The 13079-nt window shown below is 36.3% G+C and overlaps 1 protein-coding gene across 1 annotated transcript in view; it reads left to right on the top strand.

Annotated features, from left to right (window-relative positions):
- rdgC (retinal degeneration C) overlaps positions 1 to 13079 on the top strand; it is an 857557-nt gene that overhangs the window by 473920 nt on the left and 370558 nt on the right. Inside the window, exons 4-5 of the mRNA XM_081751765.1 lie at positions 5781 to 5914; positions 11997 to 12158. Coding sequence (XP_081607891.1) covers positions 5781 to 5914; positions 11997 to 12158 — 296 coding nt within the window. The remainder of the gene's footprint in view (positions 1 to 5780; positions 5915 to 11996; positions 12159 to 13079) is intronic.

Below are 13079 nucleotides of genomic sequence, written 5' to 3'. Positions count from 1 at the left end.
TCTCTCTGTTTACTCAGCAGGTTCTCAAGCAACCCCATGTTTTGTACATTCTTTATTTCTTGATTTATTTATTCTTTTCAACGAAAAAATATATGAAATGTACAGTAGAGTTTTGATTCGGTAAATTATTTTGTTTCTAGAAATGACCATTACGCAAATTACCACTGAGACATTACTTTCTGGCAACATAGATAACGAAGGAAAATAATTTTTAGCCAAGTTCAGAATTTTTTTTTCTCTCTCTCTTACCACGAGATGGTACCAACTGTTGAACACGCAATTCTTTAATATACGCGACGTCGCCAAGAGGAACTTGAAATGGGAAAGAAAAAAATTATCACAGCGAAATTGTACGTGAAGGTAACAGCTGCTCAGAGAGGATAAAACTGGAGAAAGAACTGAATAAATAAGATTATCCTAATGGTTGATGTTTAACTCTACACAAAATTGAAGTCATTTCAACGTGTAGAATACCGTAGACAACGCAGGGGCGGATCCCCGATCGGGGCGATCGCCTCTCCCCTCGAAGAGGAAACTTTCTTATTTTATATATAAATAAAACCCATCCCAGAGTTTGGAGCTCTTAAAAGTAGCTCTAAGTAGCAGTATTACAACCCACCGCCCCCCGAAGTCCGTCCTGGATCCGCCCCCTGAGCCAACGTTCACGAAAATATATTTATTTATTTATTATAAAAAATGATATCACTTGGGACGTATTCAGTGATTTATTTTTTTAAGTTTAACGTCCTAGGATTATTCTTTTTAGTCTAATCATCATCATAGGTATTCTGCCTTTATTGGCAAGTCACTTGCCGCAGCTGAGAAGCTTCCATGCTCCACGATCCTCCGCTAACCTTTTCGTCTTCGCGTATGATCTTTCTGTTTTAATATCATCCATTAATTGTAGTCTCTTTCGCCCCCTCCCTCTCTTTCCCGCCGCCATACCCTCTAGGACGTTCCTCATGATACAATCTCTTCTTAGGCAATGTCCCAACCAGTTTCTCTTCCTCTTCCTAATAATATCTAAAAGTGTTCTTTTCTCACCCACCATTTCTAACACTCTCTCATTCGTTTTCCGCTCGACCCAACTAACTCTTTCCATTCTTCTCCACACCCACATTTTGAAGGCTTCCAGTCGATTTTCGTCACCCTTACGCAGTGTCCACGTTTCCGCCCCATACAGCACAACACTCCACACGAAGCATTTTATGAGTCTTTTTCTCAACTCTTTGTTCAAGGTCCCACAAAACAGACTTTTCTTTCTTTTAAAGGCTTCTTTCGCCATTCCTATCCTTGCTTTTATTTCACGTTCGCATTTCATGTCATTACTAAGAAAACTACCCGGGTATCGAAAGTCTAAAGGAGACGGATAATAAACAAAAAGCGAGTGATTATGAAGAAATAGGTGGAATGAAAATGCGGGATGAAATAGAACTCCGGTAAAACTCACAAACATAATATTGTTCAGCACAAACTCAGATACCGTAAATTTGAATCAGTGATCAGTCGCACCAGAGGCAAAAGCTCTACCATTGAGCTTAGTACTCCTTTTTTGATCAGAGCTCCTCCGTGGCTAAGCGGTTAGCGTATGCGCCTTTGGCGTGTGAGGCCCCGGTTCGATTCCCGGCGGGAGCTCATGTGGTTCGGATTCCACGTCAATCAGTAGGTCCACATCTCATATAGCCTCGCTGCTGAACGGGACGATAACCTCAAAATCAACTCAACAACTCAACTCCTTTTTTGATCACATTCAACTTGTTCACTTATTCATTAGTGGTGGAATTCAGCAGGATAGGATAAGTCAAACCTGATGCATCTAGTAGTTTCAATCGAAGACGAACGCATCTTGATGATTAGTAGTACCAAATAACTATACAAAAATAATTAATTTACCACTGACAAGAACATATAGTCTTGTGTACAATGACAAGAATGTACTAGCAGCGCCAGAGATCTACCAGTTTCAATACGCAAAATATATTCTGTATTTGCAATATAATATAAATCAATCCAATATTTTAATTGATGAATTGTATATTTCGTTTGTTGTAATGATTACGGTAAGTGCCTGGTTTATAAAGCCAGGTAATAATGCTTTTTTTTATTTATATGTATTTCCTAGCACCAATTACCTGCTTCGCAGGATTAAGATAAGAAAAAATATTAATATGTTCCATTGCTCAGTCACTTTTTACTACCACTGAAGTGCTCTCCGATAGACGATGTTTTTGTCTTATTGCGGGGCTTCTATTTTTATATATCATTTTCATATATATCTCCCACCTCCCCCTTTCCCAAGTTATGGGGATGAACGGCATCGGAAGTGTCACTGTTCATCTCAGCGACCCCAAAAAACTATAGATTCAACCTGATATCGGTCATTTTTGATCATTTCTATATATTTCTCCTCCGCCCCCCTGCCCTAAGTTGCATCGTCAAAGTGAAATAATATATGAGGTTCATGCTTGAGATGTCTTTTATGTTGAAAATTTGATCGAGATCGGTCGGATGGTTCAAGAGTTATTAAGTCACAAACATTGTCACTTTCAATTTTATATATGAAGACTAGAGGGGAAAAGGAGGCGTCATTTTTTAAACAACTTTTTACATAATTGCCGTGTTTTTGCACTGGCTTACCTGCTTCTTCCCTTGTGGGCGAAATATTTAGCATTAAATTTCTAAGTGACTAATCTTGTTCTTATTGTGAGATTTAGTCCATGCAAACTACACCTTTCAGGCAACATAATTCTGCTGTTAACTCATTTTGACCATTTCTCGATTTATCTCCTTTTTTCCTCTGTGATCTTCATATTAGATTGAATTAATAATAATAATAATAATAATAATAATAATAATAATAATAATAATAATAATAATAATAATAATAATATAATAGCTTGTTGCGAATAAAATGTTCGCCCCAATAAGTCATTTCTGGAGACCAGAAAATGAAAACGACTACATCTTATCAAAATACAGTAGTCGCCGTCCGACGCAGCCATATATTTTCGTTATTGTTAACAATAGATTCGGTGCGAAAGAAATACCTAACCTTACGTTGCACCATACGATCATCAGGGAAGATCTTCTTTTCCAAGAAGTGATCGAGAGGATAGGGAAGCGTTTCTTATTGCAACTCTTGGAGAGCCCACATCGACATTTTTGCAACTTGCGGGCTAGGATTGTTGTTCAGCATATAAGGACACCATATTCTATTGATTGTTTGCTGAATACTTGCAGACAAATTTGCGGTACATTTCGTGAAGATCAGCTCTGTAAGAATCTAAATCGATGTTTCCACTTCACCTCAGATGATAGATCGTTTTTACCTTAGACAACAATACCAATACCGGTACCATCTTTTGTGGGTAGAGAGGTAGTTTATGAAAGGGTCTTGAACGTTGATCACGATCCAACCATTGCTCTGACCGTTTGCGATTGTTAGAGTAAATCCGTTTCATATGATAATAAAAAACAATTCCCAATTATTTCTTCAACATAAATTTTACTCTTTAAACCCATATTAATATTCATGAATTATTCACTTATTTTACTCAGAAACTAACAATTTGTTAATTTATATACAAGGGTTATAAATAAGCCTAAATCTCACAATGATTGCAGGGATTGTTATTCAGGAACTTGTAGCGTATAAACCTCGAGTCTTTATTCTTATGAAACTATTTATTAGGTAGGTTACATTTGTGGTGAATCTAGAAATGGAAAGAACTCATATTTTGTCCGCTTCAATCACTAGGAATTTTCTTTCGTTTTATTTCAGTTATACGTATTTCAGTAGTACGTATTAAGATGAACAGTATTCAGACTAATATATGAAAGTTGACAGTTGTGCAACCATATAATCTAAGATAGCAACCCAAACATTCTAAGGCAACGACCATGCAACCAAAGGCAACAACCATGTATCTTAAAATAGGAACCATGTATTCTAAGGCAACAACCATGCATTTTAAGGCAACAACCATGCAACCTAAGACAGCAACTATACAATCTAAGGCTGTCTGTGCCTGTGACGGGCACTAGAGGTTTACTAACAAGGTACATCCGCGAAGTGTCCCTCGGGATTCGTGTAAAATTGATTCAAATGAAAAGTTCTCCGTTGCCCTATGTGTATTGTACTAATTTTAACGGCCCATACCGGTAATTTGCATATTTATTGGCCTTCATATATCCGAATTCAATCATACACTACTATACCGCTCGGACACAAAATTGCTTTCAGTTTCTTTAAATGTAACTGGACATGAATATGTAAAATAAATTGGATTAAGTACTGCTTCTCTGACACGTGTTACCCACCCGGCCGCCATCTTGGATCCCCCATATTGGATTCAACTTTCGGTTTTTCAAATGTGAATGGGTGCAAGAGATACATCAAATTCATGTACAATTTTCTAGGAAGTTCACTGGTGTAGGGAATTTTACCGTAGCTTGTACCGTTTGGATATTATTGCATGCTAAATCCCTCCAGGCTTTCGCGAAAACACATTGCAGAATAATATCTGTTACGCTTACGTTTTTGATATTGACAAATCAAAACAATTTCTAACTGGAAAAATAATGTAGGTATAAAAAAAACTCTTTACAACGTTGGTGCTAATCTTATTACATTTCTGTGAATGGTTGTTATTATTTCCATGTTATACTACCTAGGTACAACAAAGACGTATTGTATAACGGTCAAAATGCCGGTTACATCTCATGTCCAGTTACATCTATTGAAACTAAAGCTAATTTTGTATTCGAGCGCTATAGTAGTGTATAATTGAATTCCGGATATATGAAGGCTCATAAATATAACAGTTACCTGTATGGATCGCTAAAATTAGTATAATACACATTGGGGTGCGGAGAACTTTTCATTTGAATCAATTTTACACGAATCCCGAGGGAACACTTCGCGAATGTACCTTGTAAGTTTCAGCACAAAACTGGTTACTTCTGTTCATTATATGAGTGCATATAATGTTCATCAAAGTGCTTTATTTCACACAGTTTACACAGAGTGAATATTGTAAGGCTCCGCATGTCCCCATAACATGCGATAACCATGTGTACTATACGTGTTAATAGTAAACAGAAACAACGCAGACGACGGACCCGAAAAAAAGAGAGTCGCCCACATTCGCTAGCAGTCGGCAACACGGAGATCACCGATGGCAACCGACACTCCAGTATAAAATAGAGCGGCAGGCATCATCGAGCATCAATCTACCCAGGTTGATCAAACCACCTAAAACCCTCTTACAACGCTTGGTCACCGAGAGATACCTATCCATAACCCTAAGACGCACGGTCATTGGGTTCCCATCCTCTTCACGACGCCTGGTCACCGAGAGAGACACCTAAGCTTAACCCCTCTCACGACTCCGGGACACCGAGAGGTACCTCACCTGCAAAAGCCCTAAGACGCTTGGTCATTGGGTTCCTTTCTTTATCTTACCCAAATTATTAGTGGAACTGCTTATTGTATAGCTTTTGTATTTAAGAAGACAATTTTATAATAAAAGGTGATGGGAAAGTCCTAATTCCTGTGCACAGTAATTACTTTACCTTTATAGACTGAAAGAATTTATTTTTGAAAGATATATAAAAAATTTCAAATAGTCTATACATTTGTCTTTCGCACTGTATGCCAACGTTTCTCTACATATTGATTTCTGTCTACTAGTACAAATAGCTATTAGATTTGAATTTACCTTGTGAACTTAAAGACCTATTTTTCAATGTCTTGATTTTCTTTCCCTTTTTTTTTTCAGATGACGAGAAATCAGAGAAGGGTTTTCGAATTGCTAATCTTAATATTGACTCATCGTACAAAGGACCACACTTAAGCCGAAACATCAGCGACAAAGACGTGACAGAGTTAATTGAAGCTTTCAAGAATAAAAAGGTACCAATTTTTGCTCTTACTGTGCTGTATAAAACACAAAATCTAGCCTGCTGTAGGTGGTGTTTTCTTACGACTGGAAAGTACTTCTATTTCCGAAACAACTATTTGCGACACATAATTTTCTTTTGACATTAGCGAGAAGTCAAAGAAGAGATACGGAGGCACATTCACCATAAAAATGTGTTCACACTTTCTACATGACTTTAGGCAATATTTTAGAAAGGAATTCACCAATTTAATCCCATTTTTTCTTTTCTTTCGCGGAAGGTACCAATTACTACCTTGTGAGTCAGGAGTCATTGCTGGGTTCAGAGTGAATCTTTAATGAGTCAGAAACTTATTGTTGCAAATTGAATTTTTACATATAGCTTAACAATTTTGCTCACGCAATTAAGGCTTGAATATTCTGAACTCGAATAAGGTACAAAGTAGCTCATCTCACTTTCTGATTATATGATTGGATGAAAAGAGCGTATATTTTTGAATTCAATTAAAATAGCAAGTATAGGTGGAAGCTTGATGCATTTTAAGAATTAAGACGTTATCACTATCGAGCATTATGTGCCCGGTTACTAGAGAAAATGAAAAGAAAAGAAACCCAATAGTCACACACATTCCCTGAATATAAAAATATTTGGTTTTCTATTCTGTAGCAACAAACCAATTTTCTTTGTGCTTCCGAACACATAAAATTTAATATTCTTCAGATAAGTTTCAGGCGAGAAAAAACACAAAGAAACAATAGTGTAGAAGGAATCATCATTGTTCAATTCATTCTGAAATTATTGTGAAGAGAATATGAATTCAGATTGGTAATGGTAGAGTGTTCTTTAAAATAGAAAACTGACCACTTTCGCTTGCTCTTATAACAGAGGGTATTTGTAGGAAAACAGAGGGTATTTTGAACAGAGAATGAGGAAATTGGATTATTAAAGATATTAAACACCTACACAAAGTTCGGATTTGTTTGATTTCCTCTCAGGATAAGAGGAAACGTCTTTTAAACAGAAGTAGGCGAAACTAGATTTGTGAGAACAGGACGTTTACATGCTATCTCTATTGCTGCTCTCTACAGGACGTATTACTGCTATCTCTTGTTCGTATGTGTACTACGAACATGGTGTAATACGAATATTTGAACAACAGATGACAGGACGTTTACTCATGTAAATGCCAGAAAAAAGTACATTGTTTAAATACAATGTATAATAGGTTGTTGGTATAAATGTCAAATATATTGCGCAAATAACAACTATAATACATTCTTACTATCAGTTATTAGATAGTTTAAATACTCTAGGAAAATGATGACCTTGGTGTTCATATCCGTCTCGTGGTGTCCATCTTTAGTTTTCCCAGCGAGGAATCTTGGTGCTAAGTCTATATTCATGTTATTACTCTTCTGTAGATGCAGATCAGGCATATCCACATTTAGAGTAAAGTGTTGTGGACAAAATCCAGATGGTTTCATCCGATCGAGGACCCCCTTTTTATTTATCTAATTACCCTTCATATCTACGCCATTGTTAGGTACATCTATCTTACTGGGTGAGATCAGGTGGCCATCTAGGACTACCGCACCCATCTCCGGGTCCGTCTCTTGACCCTGCTTTGGTGGGTAAGGGGACTGACCAAAGCCAAAATCTGCCTCTGAAAGCAAGAATATTAGTAGATTTCAGACAATGGACAAAACTAACAACACTTTTCATCATCCGACTTTTAAACATCAGCACACTGTGAGTGACTCATAACAGTAGGTTAAATCTATGAATCCAGACAACTACAAGGGATTTTTCAATATTCAGACTAAGATAAGGCATATATTCATTTTCACTAACCAATTGTTGACACTAATTTCACAATAACCAACTAGTCTTTTAACAACTTGTAAAATATCTATCACACGCCTCAGTAGCACAAATAATTCTCACTTGTAACGGAAACATCTTCAGATCTTGCTATTCTACTTCTTAACCTTAGTGCAAAATAAGTGAATCTTTCAAATCTTTGGCAAGCATGTCAATATGAAGCATAAGAACCTAATGCATTTAAACAAGCACTACCATTGCTAAGAACATCAGCTTTCTCGGTTGTCATTAGGAGGTTGATACTTCCCTAACAGACGACGAGATCTGTAAAGAACTCAGTTTGAAAGGACTTCTCATTCTAAAATGCCTTCGTATTAAAAGCGACCAAGGAACGATAGATGGTATGGGTCTCAACTAATTTGCAAGACACTATAGATGATTAGCCGTCGAAGTCACCACCACCTTTTCCATTGAAGTGCGAGTACTACCAAGCACATAATTCACATCCAACATCGAAATACATCCAGCCAATCAATAGTGGGTACTGGAGAAGAAGTGACGATAGGAAAGCTTGTCCTAACTAACCTAAGCCATCTGAATACCCTACGTGTCCGTAACAACATCCATATATACCTATCACTGCAAATTAAAATCTACTCCCGAATCTTTAAATCCAATGCTCACTGTTCCATTGCGATTCATCCTACCCGAAACTCAACAAACTGAAGCATCACAAACTGCTGACGAAGAAAGTTTCCTTACAACTACTCATTTCATCTTTTATCAATGCATCGCAAAACATTCACCATTTTCTAAGTCAACACATTCTCAATATGATGAACCGTGAAGCTCGAAGTATCTTCAAATGTTTTCCAATTTCTTTACTATGGCCCCCATGTCTGTTTTCACGCCAATCCCCTTGAGAAACTGCAAAATGTTTCCTTCTCCAGTTGTAATACCTCTGCTGCATCTTATTCATTGGTTTTTCATTATTGTTCCTTAATATTTGATCACTTATTTGTCATTACACTCTTTTACAAGGTCTCCTTCAGAATTAAATTTTCCCTAGCCTGTCTACATCGTTCAAAATATCAGATATACCTTACTCCGATGTGACTTTACGATAACACCACGCCGAGAAAAGAAAAAGTGGCCATTGGCTTTCATCTTTCGTTAGTCGTCGCCAATATCATCATGCCTTGCGTAATATAACAGAGTATCTCATTACTACACTGTACTACTATTGTCTTTATGTTACCATGGCTATCATTTTTGTGCACCTTGGACACCCACTCCTATGCCCATTCTTTCAGTATATCTCCAATAAGTTTAATTATTACATCATCAAGGCTAACATCAATATTCACAGCCGTCCGGATAATCATAAAGGAAGCTTGTAGTTACACTCATACCACAAGTAATGTTTTTCATATACCAAAGCCTACTAAACGTATCACGGATACAACACCTGATGTAGTGATTTCTTCTTGCAGCCTGTTTGATCGTTGCACTCTTGAAGTATTTTGTTCCTTAGATAACCATAATCTTCCCATCAAGCTTCATATTCGACAATCACAGACTACATCTCGTCATCCTCAGCGTTTGATCAAGCAAAGTAGAACGATTATCGTATCACTATAGCTGAACACTTGGTTACTTTCGAGCCTTTTTCTATTGTAAAAGATCTCTACACCCGCGAAAGATCTCTACATCTCCGAAACCACTCACTCCATCTATTATGCTTCTGATTATCATATACTCATAACCGGAATCTTCAGGTATCAACCATGTTTATTGTCAAACTATTTACCTTTCATACATCGATACCACAAATTCTTTCATGAATATCAACGAACTAGTCTTCGCTATCATTGTCAACTCCAGTACACTGTGTGAACCTACTTCAAGATATATAAGCTCCATAACTAGGTTAAGACGTGTAACAACTTAGCCAAAACTTTCCCACCCAACTGAATATTGAAATCAATTTCATATGTTGACTCGCACACCATATCCGTTGGTCGGTAACAAACCATTACACACAGATGAAGAGAAAGCACCTACACAATATTCACCCCTTACCCTCTGATTTTCCTAGAACACGTCCTATTGATCGCTTAACCATATCATCTACTTATCTACAGCCTAGTGCAATGCACATTCTTCCAGACTACACTTCTCTTACAGTTCCTATTTCTATACCTCTGATATCACTTCCGTAGTAAACGGCTAGTTTAATACATATCTTGATATGAAGAAGTTTCTTGATATGGATTAGATACCACAATATTAAATTTCACCTTTGATCTGATCCTTCTCTTATAACGAAAGCTATGGATCTATCAATTCGTGTTTCAGTATTGTTTTTGGCATACTTTGGAAGTTTATTGTCTTCTCTTACCGATTGCCAGCAAAACAAGTTTTACAATTCGAGTTTTCCAATTCGACTCGCTTTTATATATACGTAATGAGTCTGGTCACATGTAACTTCCACATAACTGCACCTATTTTGATGATTTTTTTTTGTTTGTTCGAAAGAGTATATCTTCCCAGTGGTTCTATTGGATAATTCGTTGAGCTTAGTATCTCTTTCAGCAGCGAAGCTATATGAGACTTGGACCTACAACTTTACGCGGAATTCAAACCACGTGAGGGACTAATAATAATCGAACAGGATTTTTGGGTTTCTGGTGCCAACAACACTAACCATATAACTAGGAGGGAGCTCGTAGTGGTCGCATGTAAATTTTCCTTAGGATCTAATGATTTACTTTAAAGCTAAACTATAAAGCTCCTCAACGGATGATAAAGTTAATACGGAAATTCCTTCTAGTCTGTCCACGTATAATTCGGTAATGCTTAAACCGATTAGACGAAAAAAAATTGTACACCCAATTTTCATAGTACAACCACTTTTTACATTTTACTTCACAATGAGCGTATATCAAATGCCAATATTACTATTATTGTTGTTTAACTATCAAGAGTAGTATATAATACTGATAATACGACAACCCTTTTGTAATAAAAATTTTCACTCAGTTATGGTAGCTTGTCGAGTGGAAATTACATTACAGCTGGGAACATGAAGAAATAATATTTAAAATATTCCCTTTATATAAGTACAATTATCACTGATACACTTGCACTAGAGTAAGATTTCATACATAAAGTATGCTTATCTTTCCTATTTATTTTCTCCCTGACGCCTGATTCGTTATCGTATTCTTCCAAACACCGTCATAATTTTGTTAAATGGAATTATGAAATCTTAAATGCGCATTGAATATCAAGAAGTAATTTCCTAATTTCAATCGGTCAGCCCAGTGTTTCTCAACTGCTGTGTCGCAAGATTTTCAAGAGTTTATCCTCGCACAGATATGCTGTGCAAAAATCGCCAGGGTCAAATATCTTACTAGTTTTAAGTTTGATGTCTTTTTATATTTCTTATAGTAATATTTCTTTGCCATATTCCTTCTTGAGAGTCATAATATTCTTTTATGTTACTATTCAAGAGTGTTACGTAATTTTCTTGTGACATTTGTATCTCATAGTCGCTCCATAATTATAAAAAAATCTATTGTATGAATTTTTATGTGTTTGCTGTTTTCATCTAGAAAAAAATCACATGTAGGTGTACCGCAAAAGATGGAAACGTACTTTAATGAACCCCAGAGGAAAAAGAAAAATTCAAAAGCACAGCTTCAGCCATACTTAAAGTTTATCATTGAAATATTTATTTTCAAAATAGACAAAATCGTTTGGATAGAAAAGAAATCCAATATTGAAGCAGTTTTTTTCTAATTTCTTTCTGAGTAAAGTAAATTATGAAATAAAAGTTAATGAAATATTTACTTGTAAAATTTAAAATTGCCTTAGTTAGCAAGTTGTGCGCTAAACTTCCACGAAATGTACAACGCTTTAGCCGTAATCCATCTATTTAATATTCTTCCAAACTTTTTACTTAGTATTTAAATACATAGGGTGTATTGCATGTTTATTGCATGTTTATTGCACGTTGTATTCATAATGAAAAATGTTTAGAAATTCAAAATGAACAATTTTGAGTATATTAAGTTCAAAAAACTTTACACACAGTTAACACTTTAATTTAAAATGTTTTTGTCATCTTTTTCGTACCTCAAGTTAAGAATTCTTATAAAAATGTTTAGTCATATCATAATATGAAACAAACATTAAACAATTGAATACATGGTTTCAAATTCCTTCTTAAAACAATTAATTTGCTTACAAGTTTTTTATTTTGTTTACAGAGGCTTCACCCAAAATACTTTTTCCAATTGCTAAAAGATGCAACGGGTGTTCTACAGAAAATGCCTAATTTCCATGAAGTCTCTACAGCTATTTCAAAACAAGTGACAATTGTAGGGGACTTGCACGGGAACATGGAAGATCTCTTGGTTATATTTCACAAGGTAAGTGCATCCGTACGTAGGAGATGTGTATTTAGAAAGTTCCATGTTTGTTATAACAATTTAAAACTATGTGATACGTGATAATTTAATAAAGCGCTTTTTATATGACAAGTTACTTGACCTTAAGCTGGCCGACTACTTCTCCAATCGCAGTTACGCAATGTTGTCAACTTGCGGCAGGTGTAGTACATACCGACTTTCCACACCACTTCAAATGTTGTCAATACCAGATGAGCTATTTTAAATTGTATAATACAGATGATTCTTTTGAGAACAAGTAAATTTCTTTCGATCATTATATATGTAACCAATTTTAATGTAGTTTGTTGCAAATGACTCAGGAAGGATGTAAATTTTATGCACTATTTGTTGTGGTAGTGTCTGGTTACAGCCAAAATAATGTGGTAACCGGAAAACGTCCAAAATGTTTCAGTCCTGTAGAGCGAAAAAGATCCTGGAAATCCTGATCTAAAACACTAAAGCGCCTGGCAACATAGCTAATGACCGGAACATTTTCACATGCAGATGAGAGATGTCACCACGAGATGCGTTGACTAAGGCTGACGCGATAGGTAATTTAGACTGGTTTCTCACTGAAATTTAATGTTGGTGTTGTTGTGTGTTGTGAACTGAATTATTTACTATGTCATATAATTTGGAAAACGTACGGGAAAACTGATTCTACGTATTATTGCCACGCAATGAGGATAACAGCGGGAGAATAGTGTACGTGCACCAAAACGGGACACAATATTGGCTCTGGTAAAGAAGGTTGAAACCACCCGGTCGCTTCTTAATGAAAGAGGTAAGCATCGATCGCGACGTGAAGATGTTGCTGAGGTCACCGTTCGTCTTATGAGGAGCACAAATCGTCTCTCCAGCGTTTACTACAGGAGACAGGATACAGCTACTCTACGTATC

This window comes from Thermobia domestica, chromosome 3, assembly GCF_964235325.1.
Source record: "Thermobia domestica chromosome 3, izTheDome1.hap1.1, whole genome shotgun sequence".
Classification (NCBI taxonomy): Eukaryota; Metazoa; Arthropoda; class Insecta; order Zygentoma; family Lepismatidae; genus Thermobia; species Thermobia domestica.
Note: the sequence above shows the minus strand (reverse complement) of the source record. Positions and strands in the feature narration are given on the sequence as shown.